The 19,261-nt window shown below is 46.2% G+C and overlaps 1 protein-coding gene across 2 annotated transcripts in view; it reads left to right on the top strand.

Moving 5' to 3' along the window:
* Positions 1-1,834: 1,834 nt before the first annotated feature.
* Positions 1,835-19,261, top strand: part of MACO1 (macoilin 1) — a 137,328-nt gene continuing 119,901 nt past the window's right edge. Inside the window, exon 1 of one of the 2 annotated variants that reach the window (XM_063954170.1) lies at positions 1,835-2,150. In XM_063954170.1, coding sequence (XP_063810240.1) covers positions 2,071-2,150 — 80 coding nt within the window. In that variant the 5' untranslated portion in view covers positions 1,835-2,070. The remainder of the gene's footprint in view (positions 2,151-19,261) is intronic. The other variant, XM_063954169.1, reaches the window with a different exon arrangement.

The raw sequence follows: 19,261 nt of genomic DNA on the forward strand, positions 1-19,261 counted from the left end.
TGAGGTGACAACCCTAGTTGTTGTCCAGTCCTGCTCTACCTCCTCCAGTGAGACAGTATGACTACACACACTCAAGCCAGCCACGCTGCACGCTGTGGGAGTATTGCGCATGGGCGAATCTGGTTAATTGCACATGCGCAAGCCATCATGATGTATTTCACATTGAATGCTTTTGATGCAATGGTTAGTTACCATATGGTTAGTCGATGGCGGAAACCAATCTCAATTTTTCAATGACGTCGAACCTTTTAGCTTGCTATAAGTGTGGACCATATGAAGCATTTCTAGAGCTATCATAAATCTGAAATGTAATAGGTTTTGTCCTAGTTACTCTAACAAATCTGTAAGCCTTGAATGTCCTAATCCTGTCATAGTTTGACTGTGTCATGTTAGAGAAGGCTGTTAATCCTTTGAATGCTAGTGTGTGAATTCTTATATCAGAGTATGTGCAAAGTACATTTGTATGAGTGTGTTTTAATCCTACTACTCTGAAAACAATAGTTGGGTGCAGCTTTAAAGTTGTATGCAGATAGCATGTTTTTCAGCTAAATCTGACTTGTGTGAAAGGTGATGGATAGATTTTGAGCCAATATCAGGAATGAGCCCTTACAGTAACATCCAAGTCACGGACAATGGGAGTGCTTTATGCCAGAGATATATATGAATAAATAAATAAATATATATATATCTCCATATATACACAAACTGAATAGTTTCTCACATCAGGTTGATCCAGCAAAGAGAAAAACCCAGTAGATTTTAATTTATCGGTAATCCATATTTCGATAAAGACAATACAATAAAAGGTTTAGAACTGTGTTTATTTTATTGCATTGTGCTACTTGGCTTCTGTATAGGAGACCTTATTATTCAGGAGACCTCATTATATCAGACAGTAACTATGCTACTGCTGTGCTGCTCAGTAATCAGGAGCATTGCCAGCTCCCATAACTTATGCAATAACATAGCTAATCTTCAGCCCAGCTACAGTATGTGGTGTGCGGTATTGCTTCCACCTGCTGTGTGACCCACCCCCCACGCAGTGCAGGTCATAGCCCTTGCGGAGCAGGACACACCCATATGCCAACATTATTTCTCAAAATGACACCCAAATCTGCAGCACGCACAGCCAGGACACCCAGTGCTCACATGTATGGGACAATTACAGGGGACTATTGCTCTAATCAATTTCATCTCTTTCCTACGGCGCTGCATCTGCACGTGCGCACTACACAGAGTGCCCTAGTGCAGCCTTCCTCCTATCTCCCACACTGCCCTCACACGTCGCCGCCTCCTCAAGAGTGCCTAGGCCTGGGACAAGCTGCTGCGGATGACACACTGGCAGGCTGCTGCTGACACTGACAGCGCCGAATGGCATGGCTGCCGCAGCTGCGCCGCTGCCAGGAGCATCCTCCAGGCTCGGCCCCGATCTCGCAGTGGGCGGGCTCCTCGGTCCGGCCCTCCATCCTGCGGACGTGGAACCCAAAACAAACCCGCCCAATGCTACGCTTGCAGGGTCAGCACTGGCTCCGCCCCTCCACTCCCATCTCCTTATTGGTTACGCCGCTGTCACCCTTTCCCGCGCGCCGCACTTGCCAACAGCTTTCCTCTGCCCTATTCCCTTTCTGATTGCTCCTATTGGTCGTCCATCCTGTCATTCATCACAGGGCCGCGCCTACTCTTTAGGCTTTTCTTTCTAAGGCCAGCAAAGCTCCCCAAAACTCCCTGCGTCATTATTGGCAGCTTGCCCTTGTCTCCCATTGGCTCTTATAGTTGTCCCTTAACGTATCCCAAGCCCTGGTTGGCTGTACGTGCCATCATTCAGGGAGTGGGCGTGGCTGCGCGCTGTCCGCCCCTGGCTGCGCCGCTGCTGAGGGGAGGAGGAGGAGGGGCCTCCATCTTTATTTCTTTGTTTCAAATCCTTCAAACTCGTTACAACCCCATTCATTTCATGTGTGTACCGGTGTACTTCCGGGCGGGCGGCCCCTGGTGATCACCGGAGCAGGTGCGAGTGGTGCCTCGGTGGACGGGGAAGGCCTCAGGCGGCGGGAGGAGGCGGACACCGGGAGAATGAAGCGGCGGAATGCTGACTGCAGCAAACTCCGGCGCCCGTTAAAACGGAACCGAATCACGGATGGGATCTACGGCAGGTGAGTGCCAAGACCTGCTTCCCGGAGTACACAGGCGAGATCCGGGAGACATAGGCCGGAAATGAAGCCGCGGCCTTTCCTGCTTGTGCTGCAGCTATGTGTCAGTGAGAGGCCTGTACTCCCCGCAGCTGCTGCTCCTCCTACTCGCAGTGCTGCAGTGGTCTGCTATGTGTTGCCTGGGGTGTCCGTGTGCAATGTGCCCGGCCTCCGGTTACACCACAGTTGCACAGGTGTTAGGGGCATTTAGTGAGACCTGTTGTTGGGCTACAGAGCGTCCTAGCCCGGCTGCACAGTACTTGCATTGCATGCCTCTGTCAGTGTGAGGTTCCCTTTCCCTCAGGTCTCCTTGTGGTCAGGGGAAGATGTCATCTTCTGTCACTTGTCACAGCTGGTGGCACTTTGTGGCCTACTCCAGTGCACTTTCCTGAGCATGTAGCTGTCATATGGTGCCTCAGCCAGTGCTGTCATACAGTTACACAGCTCGTTGCTGCTAGTTTTGAAACTTACTAACTTGAAGGGTTGCAACAGGGGACTTTAATATCCAGTGCGCATCTTGGTGTAAGTTACAGCCTGCTCTGTTTTATTGGTTTGTAGCAATCTATGGGTGCGCATACGTACCTGCAATATAAGCCTGTCAGTGTTCATGGACAGGGTTTGTACATGTGGTTATCCATATGCTTTGATGTACAACAAAGAAACTCTGATGGACAGTCAAAGTAATTCATTATAATGTAATGTGTGAGTAGGGAATATATAAACTGCTCTTATCTGATTTAACTTTTATTTTTCCATAGGCATAAATGCTTAGGTTTAATACCAGTGGTTAAAAGAGTCTTACAACAATGTCCTGATTAGGGAGATTTATCGAATCTTCAAGAGATTTAAGAGTACCAAGTGTTCACCTCCTAAATGTAATTTTACAGGCTGTACTAGAAAAATAATGTCAGAAGCTGCTAGGTTGCTATTGGCAACTACTCCACTTCGGGCAATATTCAATTATTTTAGGAATTTTTCGACAGGGGAAAGACATCACTTTCCGCCGATAATCAGCACTATTAAACATTTCTGTATTTAATTGAAGTTCTGGGTTTTCCGCCCTGTCAAATTCCCAAATGCCGAAAAACACACGGATCAGTAGAATCTCTGCTCAATGTGTTTTCGACCCCACCGCTGTCGGAATCAGCGGGGAAACGGCCCGCAATAGAATACTGAATATACCTCTTTATCTAAGATTTTATACATTTCTCCCTAATTTGTTTGTAATTGTAGTTGCAATGTTTTGCAGGTGTTTAAAGCTGGCATTAAAATATTGTTAGCTTATACATTTTAGTTTGCAGTACAGAGAATAATACTCCACCAAAAGCTACTCTATCTGGCCATTCTGCTGTACGATGTACACTGTAGTAACATTTCACAAAATTGGTAAAAATGTCATTTTGAGTAATATGGTATATGGAAATAAGACATACTAGATAGAGGTATTTTCTAACATCTTTAAAGTTGCACCTATTTTCACTACCTTTTAAGTAAATATACCTTGTAAGACGTGTTTATTCATACAAGTCATGTGCCGTGCTAGTTTGGCAGTGCATTGTATAGTGCAGAAAATTTCTGTTGAGAATATTTATTGACAAAATAAGGGACACAACGGCATTTTTCATATCTACATGAAATAGGTGGAGTAGGTAACGGAGCAAAAAAATAAATAAATAAAAATCATTACAAACTGAATTGAGTGCTTCTCATCAATTTAAAACTTGTATGTTGCATTCTCAGTACGATGAATGTTAAACATGAACTAGTGTGTGAACAGCAAATATTAAGTATTACAGGTTGAGTATCCCTTATCCAAAATGCTTGGGACCAGAGGTATTTTGGATATCGGATTTTTCCGTATTTTGGAATAATTGCATACCATAATGAGATATCATGGTGATGGGACCCAAGTCTAAGCACAGAATGCATTTATGTTTCATATACACCTTATACACACAGCCTGAAGGTAGTTTTAGCCAATATTTTTTTATAACTTTGTGCATTAAACAAAGTGTGTCTACATTCACACAATTCATTTATGTTTCATATACACCTTATACACACAGCCTGAAGGTCATTTAATACAATATTTTTAATAACTTTGTGTATTAAACAAAGTTTGTGGACATTGAGCTTCAGAAAACAAAGGTTTCACTATCTCACTCTCACGAAAAAAATTCCGTAATTCGGAATATTCCGTATTTCGGAATATTTGGATATGGGATACTCAACCTGTAATTACATTGAAGCCATTTCTATACTGTGGGGTCAATCCATTTGGGGACGAGTTTGCGAAAGCAAGTCATGAAACACTGCAGAAATGCGTGCACCTGATACAAAACCCAACATATTTTTAAAATAAAAATAAACATCTTGTCTCTATTTAATAATTCCAAGAAATGATAAGGGAAAGGGCCATATTAATTGGCTTCTGGTCTAGAATTGGTTGTGGGTCTGTAGATTCGAATAGGGATCCATGTATTTGATGAATTAACATTTAATGATTATATTTTATTGTTGCATTATCCTTTTGTATTTATACATAGAGAGATAGACATATATGAAGATTTGTAAGTTTATTATGGATTAACCAAGGAATAATATTAGATTTCTGAGTAATATAAAGAGATATCTAGCAGCATAAACATGTTGATTTGGATGGAGGAATGGAGGTGGATCAGATTCACAGAAACAGGTGAAAATCACCAACAGGTGGGCCAATTAAAGAGACCAATAGGAGATTTTGAGCAGGTATAAAGGATGTCAGTTATTGTAAAATCACTCTTTGAGGAAGCTCCAGGAACAAGCGAAACGCGTTAGAGAAACAATTGACACCAGCGGTAATTCACCAGTGAGATTCTTGGGAACTGCAGCGGCTCATTTCATGTGGAAGGTCGGAGACGTCCGGAGCCTCCTAGCCGAACCCGCACGGCGCCCACAGTGAGTGTCCAGCTGGATCCGTCTTCTAAATTGAGACGGAGGGTGAGCGCATTGTAGCTAAGCCTGCCTAGACTATTTGAAGCCTGTTGTCATTCACAAGGAATTTGAGACTTTTTAAATATCAATTGATGAACTTTTTATCTTAATATATGGTCTCTGCTCAATTGAAAAGTGAATTATCTGTGGTCATTTACAAAATACATCAGTGATGAGGATATTTTTCACTTGAGACTGTGGACATGGTTTATATCTAATATTTAATATCTGATCCTCTTGCATACAGATCTTCATTATATAGCCGGCTATTAGAAACGGGATCCAATTAGGTTCTCATATATGGTTAATGGTGCATGTATACAGTTTTTAATTATTTGTATTTGTGTACACATATTTATTTAAAGGTATATATGATTAATTAATTGAATAAATGTTTTTTATACACATGTGAATTCACTCTAATTTCTTAAGCCTGTTAGATCAGATTAGCGCAGAGTGTCTTGTAAGATTTTGTTCAATTGGCTCTCCTATGTGGTTGGAGACCCGGTTAATTTATGCCTACACAAGCATATTAACACTCAGCAGCTGAAGAGTATTATTGTGTTTTAGACTCTCTTTAAAGTACTGCTATTAGCAACGTGAGATAATTGCTACAAAACCCAACTAGAAATGATAATTTGTGGTAGTCATTGTGAGGTTGCGTAATGCAATCTCAGAAGTGCATGAAAGTGTGGAAACCATTATGGGCCCCCAAAAGGTAACAACTGAGATAACAGGATCATAAGGTAAGTATTGGAGGTTTTTAAAAAGATTATAAATGGATGATTTCTGCCCTTTTTTATAACTGGCTGAAGAATGATAGTAAGCAAGTGTTTTCTGATCAAATTAAAGTCTCTGCGGCATTTTGAGATTCAGAAAAATGTCTATAGTAATTTTTGAGTGTTTAAAAAAAAAAAAAAGTTTTTATAAACTTGGAATGAACACTTTTTTTTATTTTTTTTTCTAAAACTCTCCTACTGTCAATACAACACATGTCAATACAATACCTGTCCTCTATAGTTTAACCCATTTCTCTATCGTCCTAGTGGATGCTGGGGTTCCTGAAAGGACCATGGGGAATAGCGGCTCCGCAGGAGACAGGGCACAAAAAGTAAAGCTTTAGGATCAGGTGGTGTGCACTGGCTCCTCCCCCTATGACCCTCCTCCAAGCCTCAGTTAGATTTTTGTGCCCGGCCGAGAAGGGTGCAATCTAGGTGGCTCTCCTAAAGAGCTGCTTAGAAAAGTTTAGCTTAGGTTTTTTATTTTACAGTGAGTCCTGCTGGCAACAGGATCACTGCAACGAGGGACTTAGGGGAGAAGAAGTGAACTCACCTGCGTGCAGGATGGATTGGCTTCTTTGGCTACTGGACATTAGCTCCAGAGGGACGATCACAGGTACAGCCTGGATGGTCACCGGAGCCTCGCCGCCGGCCCCCTTGCAGATGCTGAAACAAGAAGAGGTCCAGAATCGGCGGCATGAAGACTCCTCAGTCTTCTTAAGGTAGCGCACAGCACTGCAGCTGTGCGCCATTTCCTCTCAGCACACTTCACACGGCAGTCACTGAGGGTGCAGGGCGCTGGAAGGGGGGCGCCCTGGGAGGCAATGAAAACCTATTTTTGGCTAAAAATACCTCGCATATAGCCTCCGGGGGCTATATGGAGATATTTAACCCCTGCCAGAATCCGTTAAGAGCGGGAAACGAGGCCGCCGAAAAAGGGGCGGGGCCTATCTCCTCAGCACACAGCGCCATTTTCCCTCACAGAAAGGCTGGAGGGAAGTCTCCCAGGCTCTCCCCTGCACTGCACTACAGAAACAGGGTTAAAACAGAGAGGGGGGGCACTAATTTGGCGTTAGAAATATATAAAAAAGATGCTATAAGGGAAAACACTTATATAAGGTTGTCCCTATATAATTATAGCGTTTTTGGTGTGTGCTGACAAACTCTCCCTCTGTCTCTCCAAAGGGCTAGTAGGTCCTGTCCTCTATCAGAGCATTCCCTGTGTGTGTGCTGTGTGTCGGTACGTGTGTGTCGACATGTATGAGGACGATGTTGGTGAGGAGGCGGAGCAATTGCCTGTAATGGTGATGTCACTCTCTAGGGAGTCGACACCGGAATGGATGGCTTATTTAGGGAATTACGTGATAATGTCAACACGCGGCAAGGTCGGTTGACGACATGAGACGGCCGACAAACAATTAGTACCGGTCCAGACGTCTCAAAAACACCGTCAGGGGTTTTAAAACGCCCGTTTACTTTAGTCGGTCGACACAGACACAGACAGGGACACTGAATCCAGTGTCGACGGTGAATAAACAAACGTATTCCTTATTAGGGCCACACGTTAAGGGCAATGAAGGAGGTGTTACATATTTCTGATACTACAAGTACCACAAAAGAGGGTATTATGTGGGATGTGAAAAAACTACCGTAGTTTTTCCTGAATCAGATAAATTAAATGAAGTGTGTGATGATGCGTGGGTTCCCCCCGATAGAAAATATGGGCGGTATACCCTTTCCCGCCAGAAGTTAGGGCGCGTTGGGAAACACCCCTTAGGGTGGATAAGGCGCTCACACGCTTATCAGAACAAGTGGCGGTACCGTCTATAGATAGGGCCGTCCTCAAGGAGCCAGCTGACAGGAGGCTGGAAAATATCATAAAAAGTATATACACACATACTGGTGTTATACTGCGACCAGCGATCGCCTCAGCCTGGATGTGCAGAGCTGGGGTGGCTTGGTCGGATTCCCTGACTAAAAATATTGATACCCTTGACAGGGACAGTATTTTATTGACTATAGAGCATTTAAAGGATGCATTTCTATATATGCGAGATGCACAGAGGGATATTTGCACTCTGGCATCAAGAGTAAGTGCGATGTCCATATCTGCCAGAAGATGTTTATGGACACGACAGTGGTCAGGTGATGCAGATTCCAAACGGCACAAAGGTGTATTGCCGTATAAAGGAAGAGGAGTTATTTGGGGTCGGTCCATCGGACCTGGTGGCCACGGCAACTGCTGGAAAATCCACCGTTTTTTACCCTAAGTCACATCTCTGCAGAAAAAGACACCGTCTTTTCAGCTTCAGTCCTTTCGTCCCTATAAGAGTCATATCTGCCCAGGGATAGAGGAAAGGGAAGAAGACTGCAGCAGGCAGCCCATTCCCAGGAACAGAAGCGTTCCACCGCTTCTGACAAGCTCTCAGCATGACGCTGAGACCGTACAGGACCCCTGGATCCTACAAGTAGTATCCCAGGGGTACAGATTGGAATGTCGAGACGTTTCCCCTGCGCAGGCTCCTGAAGTCTGCTTTACCAAGGTCTCCCTCCGACAAGGAGGCAGTATGGGAAAAAATTCACGAGCTGTATTCCCAGCAGGTGATAATTAAATTACCCCTCCTACAACAAGAAAAGGGGTATTATTCCACACTATATTGTGGTACTGAAGCCAGAAGGCTAGGTGAGACCTATTCTAAATCTTAAAAAATTTGAACACTTACAAAGGTTCAAATCAAGATGGAGTCACTCAGAGCAGTGATAACGAACCGGGAAGAAGGGGACTATATGGTGTCCCGAGACATCAGGGATGCTTACCTCCATGTCCCAAATTTGCCCTTATCACTAAGGGTACCTCAGGTTCGTGGTACAGAACTGTCACTATCAGTTTCAGACGCTGCCGTTTGGATTGTCCACGGCACCCCGGGTCTTTACCAAGGTAATGGCCGAAATGATGGTTCTTCTTCGAAGAAAAGGCGTCTTAATTATCCCTTACTTGGACGATCTCCTGATAAGGGCAAAGTCCAGGGAACAGTTGGAGGTCGGAGTAGCACTATCTCGGATACTGTTACAACAGCAGGGGTGGATTCTAAATATTCCAAAATCGCAGCTGATCCCGACAACAAGTCTCCTGTGCTTAGGGATGATTCTGGACACAGTCCAGAAAAAGGTGTTTCTCCCGGAAGAGAAAGCCAGGGAGTTATCCGAGCTAGTCAGGAACCTCCTAAAATCAGTGCATCATTGCACAAGGGCCATGGTAAAAAAAATGGTGACTTCCTTCGAAGCAATTCCAGTCGGCAGATTTCATGCAAGAACTTTTCAGTGGGATCTGCTGGACAAATGGTCCGGATCGCATCTTCAGATGCATCAGCGGATAACCCTATATCCAAGGACAAGGGTGTCTCTCCTGTGGTGGTTACAGAGTGCTCATCTTCTAGAGGGCCGCAGATTCGGCATTCAGTTTTGGATGTTGGTGACCACGGAGGCCAGCCCGAGAGGCTGGGGAGCAGTCACACAAGGAAAAAATTTCCAGGGAGTGTGATCAAGTCTGGAGACTTTTCTCCACATAAATATAGCTAAGGGTAAATTTATAATGCTCTAAGCTTAGCAAGACCTCTACTTCAAGGTCAGCCGGTATTGATCCAGTGGGATAAAACATCACGGCAGTCGCCCACGTAAACAGACAGGGCGGCACAAGAAGCAGGAGGGCAGTGGCAAAAACTGCAAGGACTTTTCGCTGGGCGGAAAATCATGTGATAGCACTGTCAGCAGTGTTTCATTCCGGGAATGGAAACTGGGAAGCAGACTTCCTCAGTAGGCACGACCTCCACCCGGCAGAGTGGGAACTTCATGGGGAAGTTTTCCACATGATTGTAAACCGTTGGGAATTACCAAAGGTGGACATGATGGCGTCCCGTCTGAACAAAAAACGGGACAGGTATTGCGCCAGGTTAAGAGACCCTCAGGCAATAGCTGTGGACGTTCTGGTAACACCGTGGGTGTACCAGTCGGTGTATGTGTTCCATCCTCTGCTTTTCATACCTAAGGTACTGAGAATTATAAGACGTAGAGGAGTAAGAACTATACTCATGGCTCCGGATTGGCCAAGAAGGACTTGGTACCCGGAACTTCAAGAGATGCTCACAGAGGACTTATGGCCTCTGCCGCTAAGAAGGGACTTGTTTCAGCAAGTACCATGTCTGTTCCAAGACTTACCGCAGCTGCGTTTGACGGCATGGCGGTTGAACGCCGGATCCTAAGGGAAAAGGCATTCAGGAAGAGGTCATTCCTACCCTGGTCAAAGCCAGAAAGGAGGTGACCGCACAACATTATCACCACATGTGGCGAAAATATGTTGCGTGGTGTGAGGCCAGGAAGGCCCCACGAAGAAATTTCAACTCGGTCGATTCCTGCATTTCCTGCAAACAGGAGTGTCTATGGGCCTCAAATTGGGGTCCATTAAGGTTCAAATTTCGGCCCTGTCGATTTTTCTTCCAGAAAGAATTGGTTTCAGTTCCTGAAGTCCAGAAGTTTGTCAAGGGAGTATTGCATATACAACCCCCTTTTGTGCCTCCAGTGGCACTGTGGGATCTCAACGTAGTTCTGGGATTCCTCAAAACACATTGGTTTAAAACCAGTCAAATCTGTGGATTTGAAGCATCTCACATGAAAAGTGAACATGCTCTTGGACCTGGCCTGGACCAGGCGAGTGTCAAATTGGTGGGTTTTTTTTTCTCAAAAAAAGCCCATATCTGTTTGTCCATTCGGACAGGGCAGAGCTGCGGACTCGTCCCCAGTTCTCTCCCTAAGGTGGTGTCAGTGTTTCACCTGAACCAGCTTATTGTGGTGTCTTGCGCCTACTAGGGACTTGGAGGACTCCAAGTTGCTAGATGTGGTCAGGGCCCTGAAAATATAGGTTCCAGGACGGCTGGAGTCAGGAAAACTGACTTGCTGTTATCCTGTATGCACCCAACAAACTGGGTGCTCTTGCTTCTAAGCAGACTTTTGCTAGTTGGATGTGTAATACAATTCAGCTTGCACATTCTGTGGCAGGCCTGCCACAGCCAAAATATGTAAATGCCCATTCCACAAGGAAGGTGGGCTCATCTTGGGCGGCTGCCCGAGGGGTCTCGGCTTTACAACTTTGCCGAGCGGCTATTTAGTCAGGGGCAAACACGTTTGTAAAATCCTACAAATTTGATAACCTGGCTAAGGAGGACCTGGAGTTCTCTCATTCGGTGCTGCAGAGTCATCCGCACTCTCCCGCCCGTTTGGGAGCTTTGGTATAATCCCCATGGTCCTTTCAGGAACCCCAGCATCCACTAGGACGATAGAGAAAATAAGAATTTACTTACCGATAATTCTATTTCTCGGAGTCCGTAGTGGATGCTGGGCGCCCATCCCAAGTGCGGATTATCTGCAATACTTGTACATAGTTACAAAAATCGGGTTATTATTGTTGTGAGCCATCTTTCAGAGGCTCCGCTGTTATCATACTGTTAACTGGGTTCAGATCACAGGTTGTACAGTGTGATTGGTGTGGCTGGTATGAGTCTTACCCGGGATTCATAAATCCTTCCTTATTGTGTACGCTCGTCCGGGCACAGTATCCTAACTGAGGCTTGGAGGAGGGTCATAGGGGGAGGAGCCAGTGCACACCACCTGATCCTAAAGCTTTACTTTTTGTGCCCTGTCTCCTGCGGAGCCGCTATTCCCCATGGTCCTTTCAGGAACCCCAGCATCCACTACGGACTCCGAGAAATAGAATTATCGGTAAGTAAATTCTTATTTTAGTTTTTATAGAAATCCAAAAGAAAACTGACATCTTTAATGGCCAAATGATTGTATTTAAACCTCTCCAAGTGCATTATTATTTTTTAGGAATGTAGTTCTGCATTTTGTCCTGACACTTCTACCTTAAGATAAAGACTCTTTTCTCTCTCTCTCTCTCCCTCTCCCTCTCCCTCTCCCTCTCCCTCTCCCTCTCCCTCTCCCTCTCCCTCTCCCTCTCCCTCTCCCTCTCCCTCTCCCTCTCCCTCTCCCTCTCCCTCTCCCTCTCCCTCTCCCTCTCCCTCTCCCTCTCCCTCTCCCTCTCCCTCTCCCTCTCCCTCTCCCTCTCCCTCTCCCTCTCCCTCTCTCTCTCTCTCTCTCTCTCTCCCCCCCTCTCCGTCTCTCCCCCTCTCTCTCTCTCCCTCTCTCTCTCTCCCTCTCTCTCTCTCTCTCTCTCTCTCTCTCTCTCCCCCTCTCTCTCCCTCTCTCTCTCTCTCTCTCTCCCCCTCTCTCTCCCTTTTAATTTGCTCAGAAGGCAAAAATGCAGATTTGATCTATAAAGCTATGTACGTTTGGAATTGGATTGCAAATGCAACTTGCAGTGCAGGTTTGGCATGAGAATGGCACACAGGACTCTGTTGGATTTTGATCGATGTCAGCATTGTCAACTGTGGTGACACAGGCACTGTACACAAAGTAAAGGTCTAGTTGGTGAAATGCCTGCGCATCACACTCAAAAACTGCTTCATGAGCAGTGTGCTACTGTGCACCCAGTGTACTGTAGCGCTAACCTTTTGAAAAAGCCACTAGAGACAATGTTGCAGTGATTTTTTTTTTGGGGGGGGGGGGGGGGGGGTGAATTGTTTGGCCATAGCTGCCAATGCCGGGTGCCTGATGAAGCAATTAGGCTGTTGAGGCAGCAGCTATCGCCGGCTTTTCTACTGGCAGCCTCAATGCCTCTTACTCCCTCCCTCACTGGATTTGTGAGTAGAAAAGTGACCCAAATGGTACTTTTTGCATTGTGCCCAGCACTTGTCGGGTTTAGATGTTTTACGCAATCTTCCATCGCTTTAGTCCAGGGCAGGAAATAATATACAGGTTTAAACGAAAAAAAAAAACTTTTTCTTTGGTTTAAACCAGCTTATTTTTTTTTATTTTTGTTTTATTTAATTTTTTATGAATCATGTATTAGAAACCTTGATCAACCATGCTTTAATGCTTCCTAACATTAACAATGTTATTAGCTTTGATTTGAATATTTTACATCTTTTAATAAAACACATTTTTACAGCTTTTTATTCCTATTGCATCTGAATATATGTAGATACACGGGATTTGGTTAACATACCTGCGTTTGGGATGCCGACAGTCTGAATACCGATGCCGGAATCCTGACATTGGTCAGAGCACTGTCTCTCCGGGATCCCGGACATCAATCACAATGCCGGCGCCAGCGTTCCGAGCATAATTATGCTTCGGCTGGTAAGGGATAGACCTCAGGGAAGGTTAGGGTTAGGCTGTGGAAGGGGTGGGTAGTTAGGTTTAGGCTGCTGCGAGGGTAAGGCGGGTAGAGGGGGAAGGGTTAGAATACTCGCCTAGCAGACATCTGAGTTCTGCACGTCAGGATGTTGCTTCCGGTGTTCTGCCATGCTGGGTTCCAGATACCATCCAAATAGACCATGACAGCATAATAAGTGTTTTGTTTTTTATTTTTTAAACCAAGGTGTTTAAAACGGCCAACTCTGCTGTAGATGGGAGATCGGGTGCATAAACAATTGATTTGCCCTCAACTATGTGTGCCACTTCTACATTATATATATATATATATATATATATATATATATATATATATATATATATATATATATATAATTTCTCTAACGTCCTAAGTGGATGCTGGGGACTCTGTAAGGACCATGGGGAATAGCAGCTCTGCAGGAGACTGGGCACATCTAAAGAAAGCTTTAGGACTATGTGGTGTGCACTGGCTCCTCCCCCTATGACCCTCCTCCAAGCCTCAGTTAGATCTCTGTGCCCGAACGAGAAGGGTGCACACTAGGGGCTCTCCTGAGCTTCTTAGTGAAAGTTTTAGTTTAGGTTTTTTATTTTCAGTGAGACCTGCTGGCAACAGGCTCACTGCATCGAGGGACTAAGGGGAGAAGAAGCGAACTCACCTGCGTGCAGAGTGGATTGGGCTTCTTAGGCTACTGGACATTAGCTCCAGAGGGACGATCACAGGCCCAGCTTGGATGGGTCCCAGAGCCGCGCCGCCGGCCCCCTTACAGAGCCAGAAGGCAGAAGAGGTCCGGAAAATCGGCGGCAGAAGACGTCCTGTCTTCAACAAGGTAGCGCACAGCACTGCAGCTGTGCGCCATTGCTCTCAGCACACTTCACACTCCGGTCACTGAGGGTGCAGGGCGCTGGGGGGGGAGCGCCCTGAGACGCAATAATAAACACCTTGGATGGCAAAAGAATGCATCACATATAGCTCCTGGGCTATATGGATGCATTTAACCCCTGCCAAAATACATAGAAAAATGGGAGATAGGCTCCGCCCCCTTATCGGCGGCCTTATCTCCTCAGCACACTGGCGCCATTTTCCCTCACAGCTTCGTTGGAGGGAAGCTCCCTGTCTCTCCCCTGCAGTCACTACACTACAGAAAGGGTTATAAAAGAGAGGGGGGGCACTAATTATGCGCAGTATTAAAGATACAGCAGCTATAAGGGGAAAAACACTTATATAAGGTTATCCCTGTGTATATATATATATATATATATATATATATATATATATATATATATATATATATATATATATATAGCGCTCTGGTGTGTGCTGGCAAACTCTCCCTCTGTCTCCCCAAAGGGCTAGTGGGGTCCTGTCCTCTATCAGAGCATTCCCTGTGTGTGTGCTGTATGTCGGTACGTTTGTGTCGACATGTATGAGGAGAAAAATTATGTGGAGACGGAGCAGATTGCCTGTAATAGTGATGTCACCCCCTAGGGGGTCGACACCTGAGTGGATGAACTGTTGGAAGGAATTACGTGACAGTGTCAGCTCTGTATAAAAGACAGTGGTTGACATGAGACAGCCGGCTACTCAGCTTGGGCCTGTCCAGACGTCTCATAGGCCGTCAGGGGCTCTAAAGCGCCCGTTACCTCAGATGGCGGATATAGACGCCGACACGGATACTGACTCCAGTGTCGACGGTGAAGAGACAAATGTGACTTCCAGTAGGGCCACACGTTACATGATTGAGGCAATGAAAAATGTTTTACACATTTCTGATAATACGAGTACCACCAAAAAGGGGTATTATGTTCGGTGAGGAAAAACTACCTGTAGTTTTCCTGAATCTGAGAAATTAAATGAGGTGTGTGATGATGCGTGGGTTTCCCCCGATAACTGATTTCTAAAATGTTATTGGCATTATATCCTTTCCCGCCAGAGGTTAGGGTGCGTTGGGAAACACCCCCTAGGGTGGATAAAGCGCTCACACGCTTGTAAGGGCTCTACCCTCTCCTGAGATGGCCGCCCTTAAGGATCCTGCTGATAGAAAGCAGGAGGGTATCCTAAAATGTATTTACACACATACTGGTGTTATACTGCGACCAGAAATCGCCTCAGCCTGGATGTGCAGTGCTGGGTTGGCGTGGTCGGATTCCCTGACTGAAAATATTGATACCCTAGATAGGGACAATATATTTTTGCCTATAGAGCATTTAAAAGATGCATTTCTATATATGCGTGATGCACAGCGGAATATTTGCCGACTGGCATCAAGTCTAAGTGCGTTGTCCATTTCTACCAGTAGAGGGTTATGGACACGACAGTGGTCAGGTGATGCGGATTTCAAACGGCATTTGGAAGTATTGCCTTATTAAGGGGAGGAGTTATTTGGGGTTTGTCTTTCAGACCTGGTGGCCACGGCAACAGCTGGGAAATCCACGTTTGTACCCCAGGTCGCCTCTCAACATGAGAAGACGCCGTATTATCAGGCGGTCTTTTCGTGGACAAGCGGGCAAAAGGTTCCTCATTTCTGCCCCGTGACAGAGGGAGAGGAAAAAAGGCTGCAGAAATCAGCCAGTTCCCAGGAACAGAAACCCTCTCCCGCCTCTGCCAAGCCCTCAGTATGACGCTGGGGCTTTACAAGCAGAATCGGGCACGGTGGGGGGCCCGTCTCAATGAATTTCAGCGCGCAGTGGGCTCACTCGCAAGTAGACCCCTGGATCCTTCAGGTGATATCTCAGGGGTACAAATTGGAATTCGAGACGTCTCTCCCTCGCCGTTTCCTAAAGTCTGCTTTACCGATGTCTCCTTCTGACAGGGAGACAGTTTTGGAAGCCATTCACGAGCTGTATTCCCAGCAGGTGATAATCAAGGTACCCCTCCTGCAACAGGGAACGGGGTATTATTCCACACTGTTGTGGTACCGAAGCCGGACGGCTCGGTGAGACCGATTCTTCTAAATCTAAAATCTTTGAACACTTACATACAGAGGTTCAAATTCAAGATTGAGTTACTCAGAGCAGTGATTGCGAACCTGGAAGAAGGGGACTACATGATGTCTCGGGACATCAAGGATGCTTACATTCATGTCCAAATTTACCCTTCTCACCAAGGGTACCTCAGGTTTATGGTACAGAACTGTCACTATCAGTTCAGACGCTGCCGTATGGATGGTCCACGGCACCCCGGGTCTTTACCAAGGTAATGGCCGAAATGATGATATTCCTTCGAAGGAAGGGAATTTTAGTTATCCCTTACTTGGACGATTCCCTGATAAGGGTAAGATCCAGGGAACAGTTGGAGGTCGGTGTAGCACTATCTCAGGTAGTGTTGCGGCAGCACGATTGGATTCTCAATATTCCAAAATCGCAGCTGGTTCCGACGACTCGTCTTCTGTTCCTAGGGATGATCCTGGACACAGTCCAGATAAAGGTGTTTCTCCCGGAGGAGAAAGCCAGGGAGTTATCCGAGCTAGTCAGGAACCTCCTAAAACCGAGCCAAGTCTCAGGGCATCAATACACAAGAGTTCTGGGTAAAATGGTGGCTTCCTACGAAGCAATCCCATTCGGCAGATTCCACGCAAGAACTTTCCAGTGGGACCTGCTGGACAAATGGTCCGGGTCGCATCTTCAGATGCATCAGCGGATAACCATGTCACCAAGAACAAGGGTGACCCTCCTGTGGTGGTTGCAGAGTGCTCATCTTCTAGAGGGCCGCAGATTCGGCATTCAGGACTGGGTCCTGGTGACCACGGATGCTAGCCTGCGAGGCTGGGGAGCAGTCACACAGGGAAGGAATTTCCAGGGCTTATGGTCAAGCCTGGAGACATCACTTCACATAAATATCCTGAAGCTAAGGGCCATTTACAATGCTCTAAGCTTAGCAAGACCTCTGCTTCAAGGTCAGCCGGTGTTGATCCAGTCGGACAACATCACGGCAGTCACCCACGTAAACAGACAGGGTGGAACAAGAAGCAGGAGGGCAATGGCAGAAGCTGCAAGGATTCTTCGCTGGGCGGAAAATCATGTGATAGCACTGTCAGCAATTCCGGGAGTGGACAACTGGGAAGCAGACTTCCTCAGCAGACACGACCTCCACCCGGGAGAGTGGGGACTTCACCCAGAAGTCTTCCACATTAGTATAAACCGTTGGGAAAAACTCGACAGGTATTGCGCCAGGTCAAGGGACCCTCAGGCAATAGCTGTAGACGCTCTGGTAACACCGTGGGTGTACCAGTCAGTGTATGTGTTCCCTCCTCTGCCTCTCATACCCAAGGTACTGAGATTGATAAGATGGAGAGGAGTAAGCACTATATTCGTGGCTCCGGATTGGCCAAGAAGGACTTGGTAACCGGAACTTCAAGAGATGCTCACGGAGGATCCGTGGCCTCTACCTCTAAGAAGGGACTTGCTCCAGCAAGGACCCTGTCTGTTCCAAGACTTACCGCGGCTGCGTTTGACGGCATGGCGGTTGAACGCCGGATCCTGAAGGAAAAAAGGCATTCCGGATGAAGTCATCCCTATCCTGATCAAAGCCAGGAAGGATGTAACCGCAAAACATTATCACCGCATTTGGCGAAAATGTGGTGCGAGGCCAGTAAGGCCCGACGGAGGAAATTCAACTGGGTCGATTCCTACATTTCCTGCAAACAGGAGTGTCTATGGGCCTGAAATTGGGGTCCATTAAGGTTCAAATTTCGGACCTGTCAATTTTCTTCCAAAAAGAACTAGCTTCAGTCCCTGAAGTTCAGACGTTGTAAAAGGGGTACTGCATATACAGCCTCCTTTTGTGCCTCCAGTGGCACCTTGGGATCTCAATGTAGTTTTTGGGTTCCAAAAAGTCACATTGGTTTGAACCACTTAAATCTGTGGAGTTAAAATATCTCACATGGAAAGTGGTCATGCTGTTGGCCCTGGCCTGGGCCAGGCGCGTGTCAGAATTGGCGGCTTTATCCTGTAAAAGCCCTTATCTGATTTTCCATTCGGACAGGGCGGAATTGAGGACTCGTCCTCCGTTTCTCCCTAAGGTGGTTTCAGCGTTTCACCTGAACCAACCTATTGTGGTGCCTGCGGCTACTAGGGACTTGGAGGACTCCAAGTTGCTAGACGTTGTCAGGGCCCTGAAAATATATTTCCAGGACGGCTGGAGTCAGAAAATCTGACTCGCTGTTTATCCTGTATGCACCCAACAAGCTGGGTGCTCCTGCTTCTAAGCAGACTATTGCTCATTGGATTTGTAGTACAATTCAGCTTGCACATTCTGTGGCAGGCCTGCCATAGCCAAAAATCTGTAAATGCCCACTCCACAAGGAAGATGGGCTCATCTTGGGCGGCTGCCCGAGGGGTCTCGGCTTTACAACTTTGCCGAGCAGCTACTTGGTCAGGAGCAAATACGTTTGTAAAATTCTCCAAAATTGATACCCTGGCTGAGGAGGACCTGGAGTTCTCTCATTTGGTGCTGCAGAGTCATCCGCACTCTCCCGCCCGTTTGGGAGCTTTGGTATAATCCCCATGGTCCTTACGTAGTCCCCAGCATCCACTTAGGACGTTAGAGAAAATAAGAATTTACTTACCGATAATTCTATTTCTCGTAGTCCGTAGTGGATGCTGGGCGCCCATCCCAAGTGCGGATTGTCTGCAATACTGGTACATAGTTATTGTTACCAAAAAAAAAATCGGGTTATTGCTGTAGTGAGCCATCTTTTCTAGAGGCTCCTCTGTTATGCTGTTAACTGGGTTTAGATCACGAGTTGTACGGTGTGATTGGTGTGGCTGGTATGAGTCTCACCCGGGATTCAAAATCCTTCCTTATTGTGTACGCTCGTCCGGGCACAGTATCCTAACTGAGGCTTGGAGGAGGGTCATAGGGGGAGGAGCCAGTGCACACCAGGTAGTTCTAAAGCTTTACTTTTGTGCCCAGTCTCCTGCGGAGCCGCTATTCCCCATGGTCCTTACGGAGTTTCCAGCATCCACTACGGACTACGAGAAATAGAATTATCGGTAAGTAAATTCTTTATATATATATATATATATATATATATA

The sequence above is a fragment of the Pseudophryne corroboree genome, chromosome 2, assembly GCF_028390025.1.
Source record: "Pseudophryne corroboree isolate aPseCor3 chromosome 2, aPseCor3.hap2, whole genome shotgun sequence".
NCBI lineage: Eukaryota > Metazoa > Chordata > Amphibia > Anura > Myobatrachidae > Pseudophryne > Pseudophryne corroboree.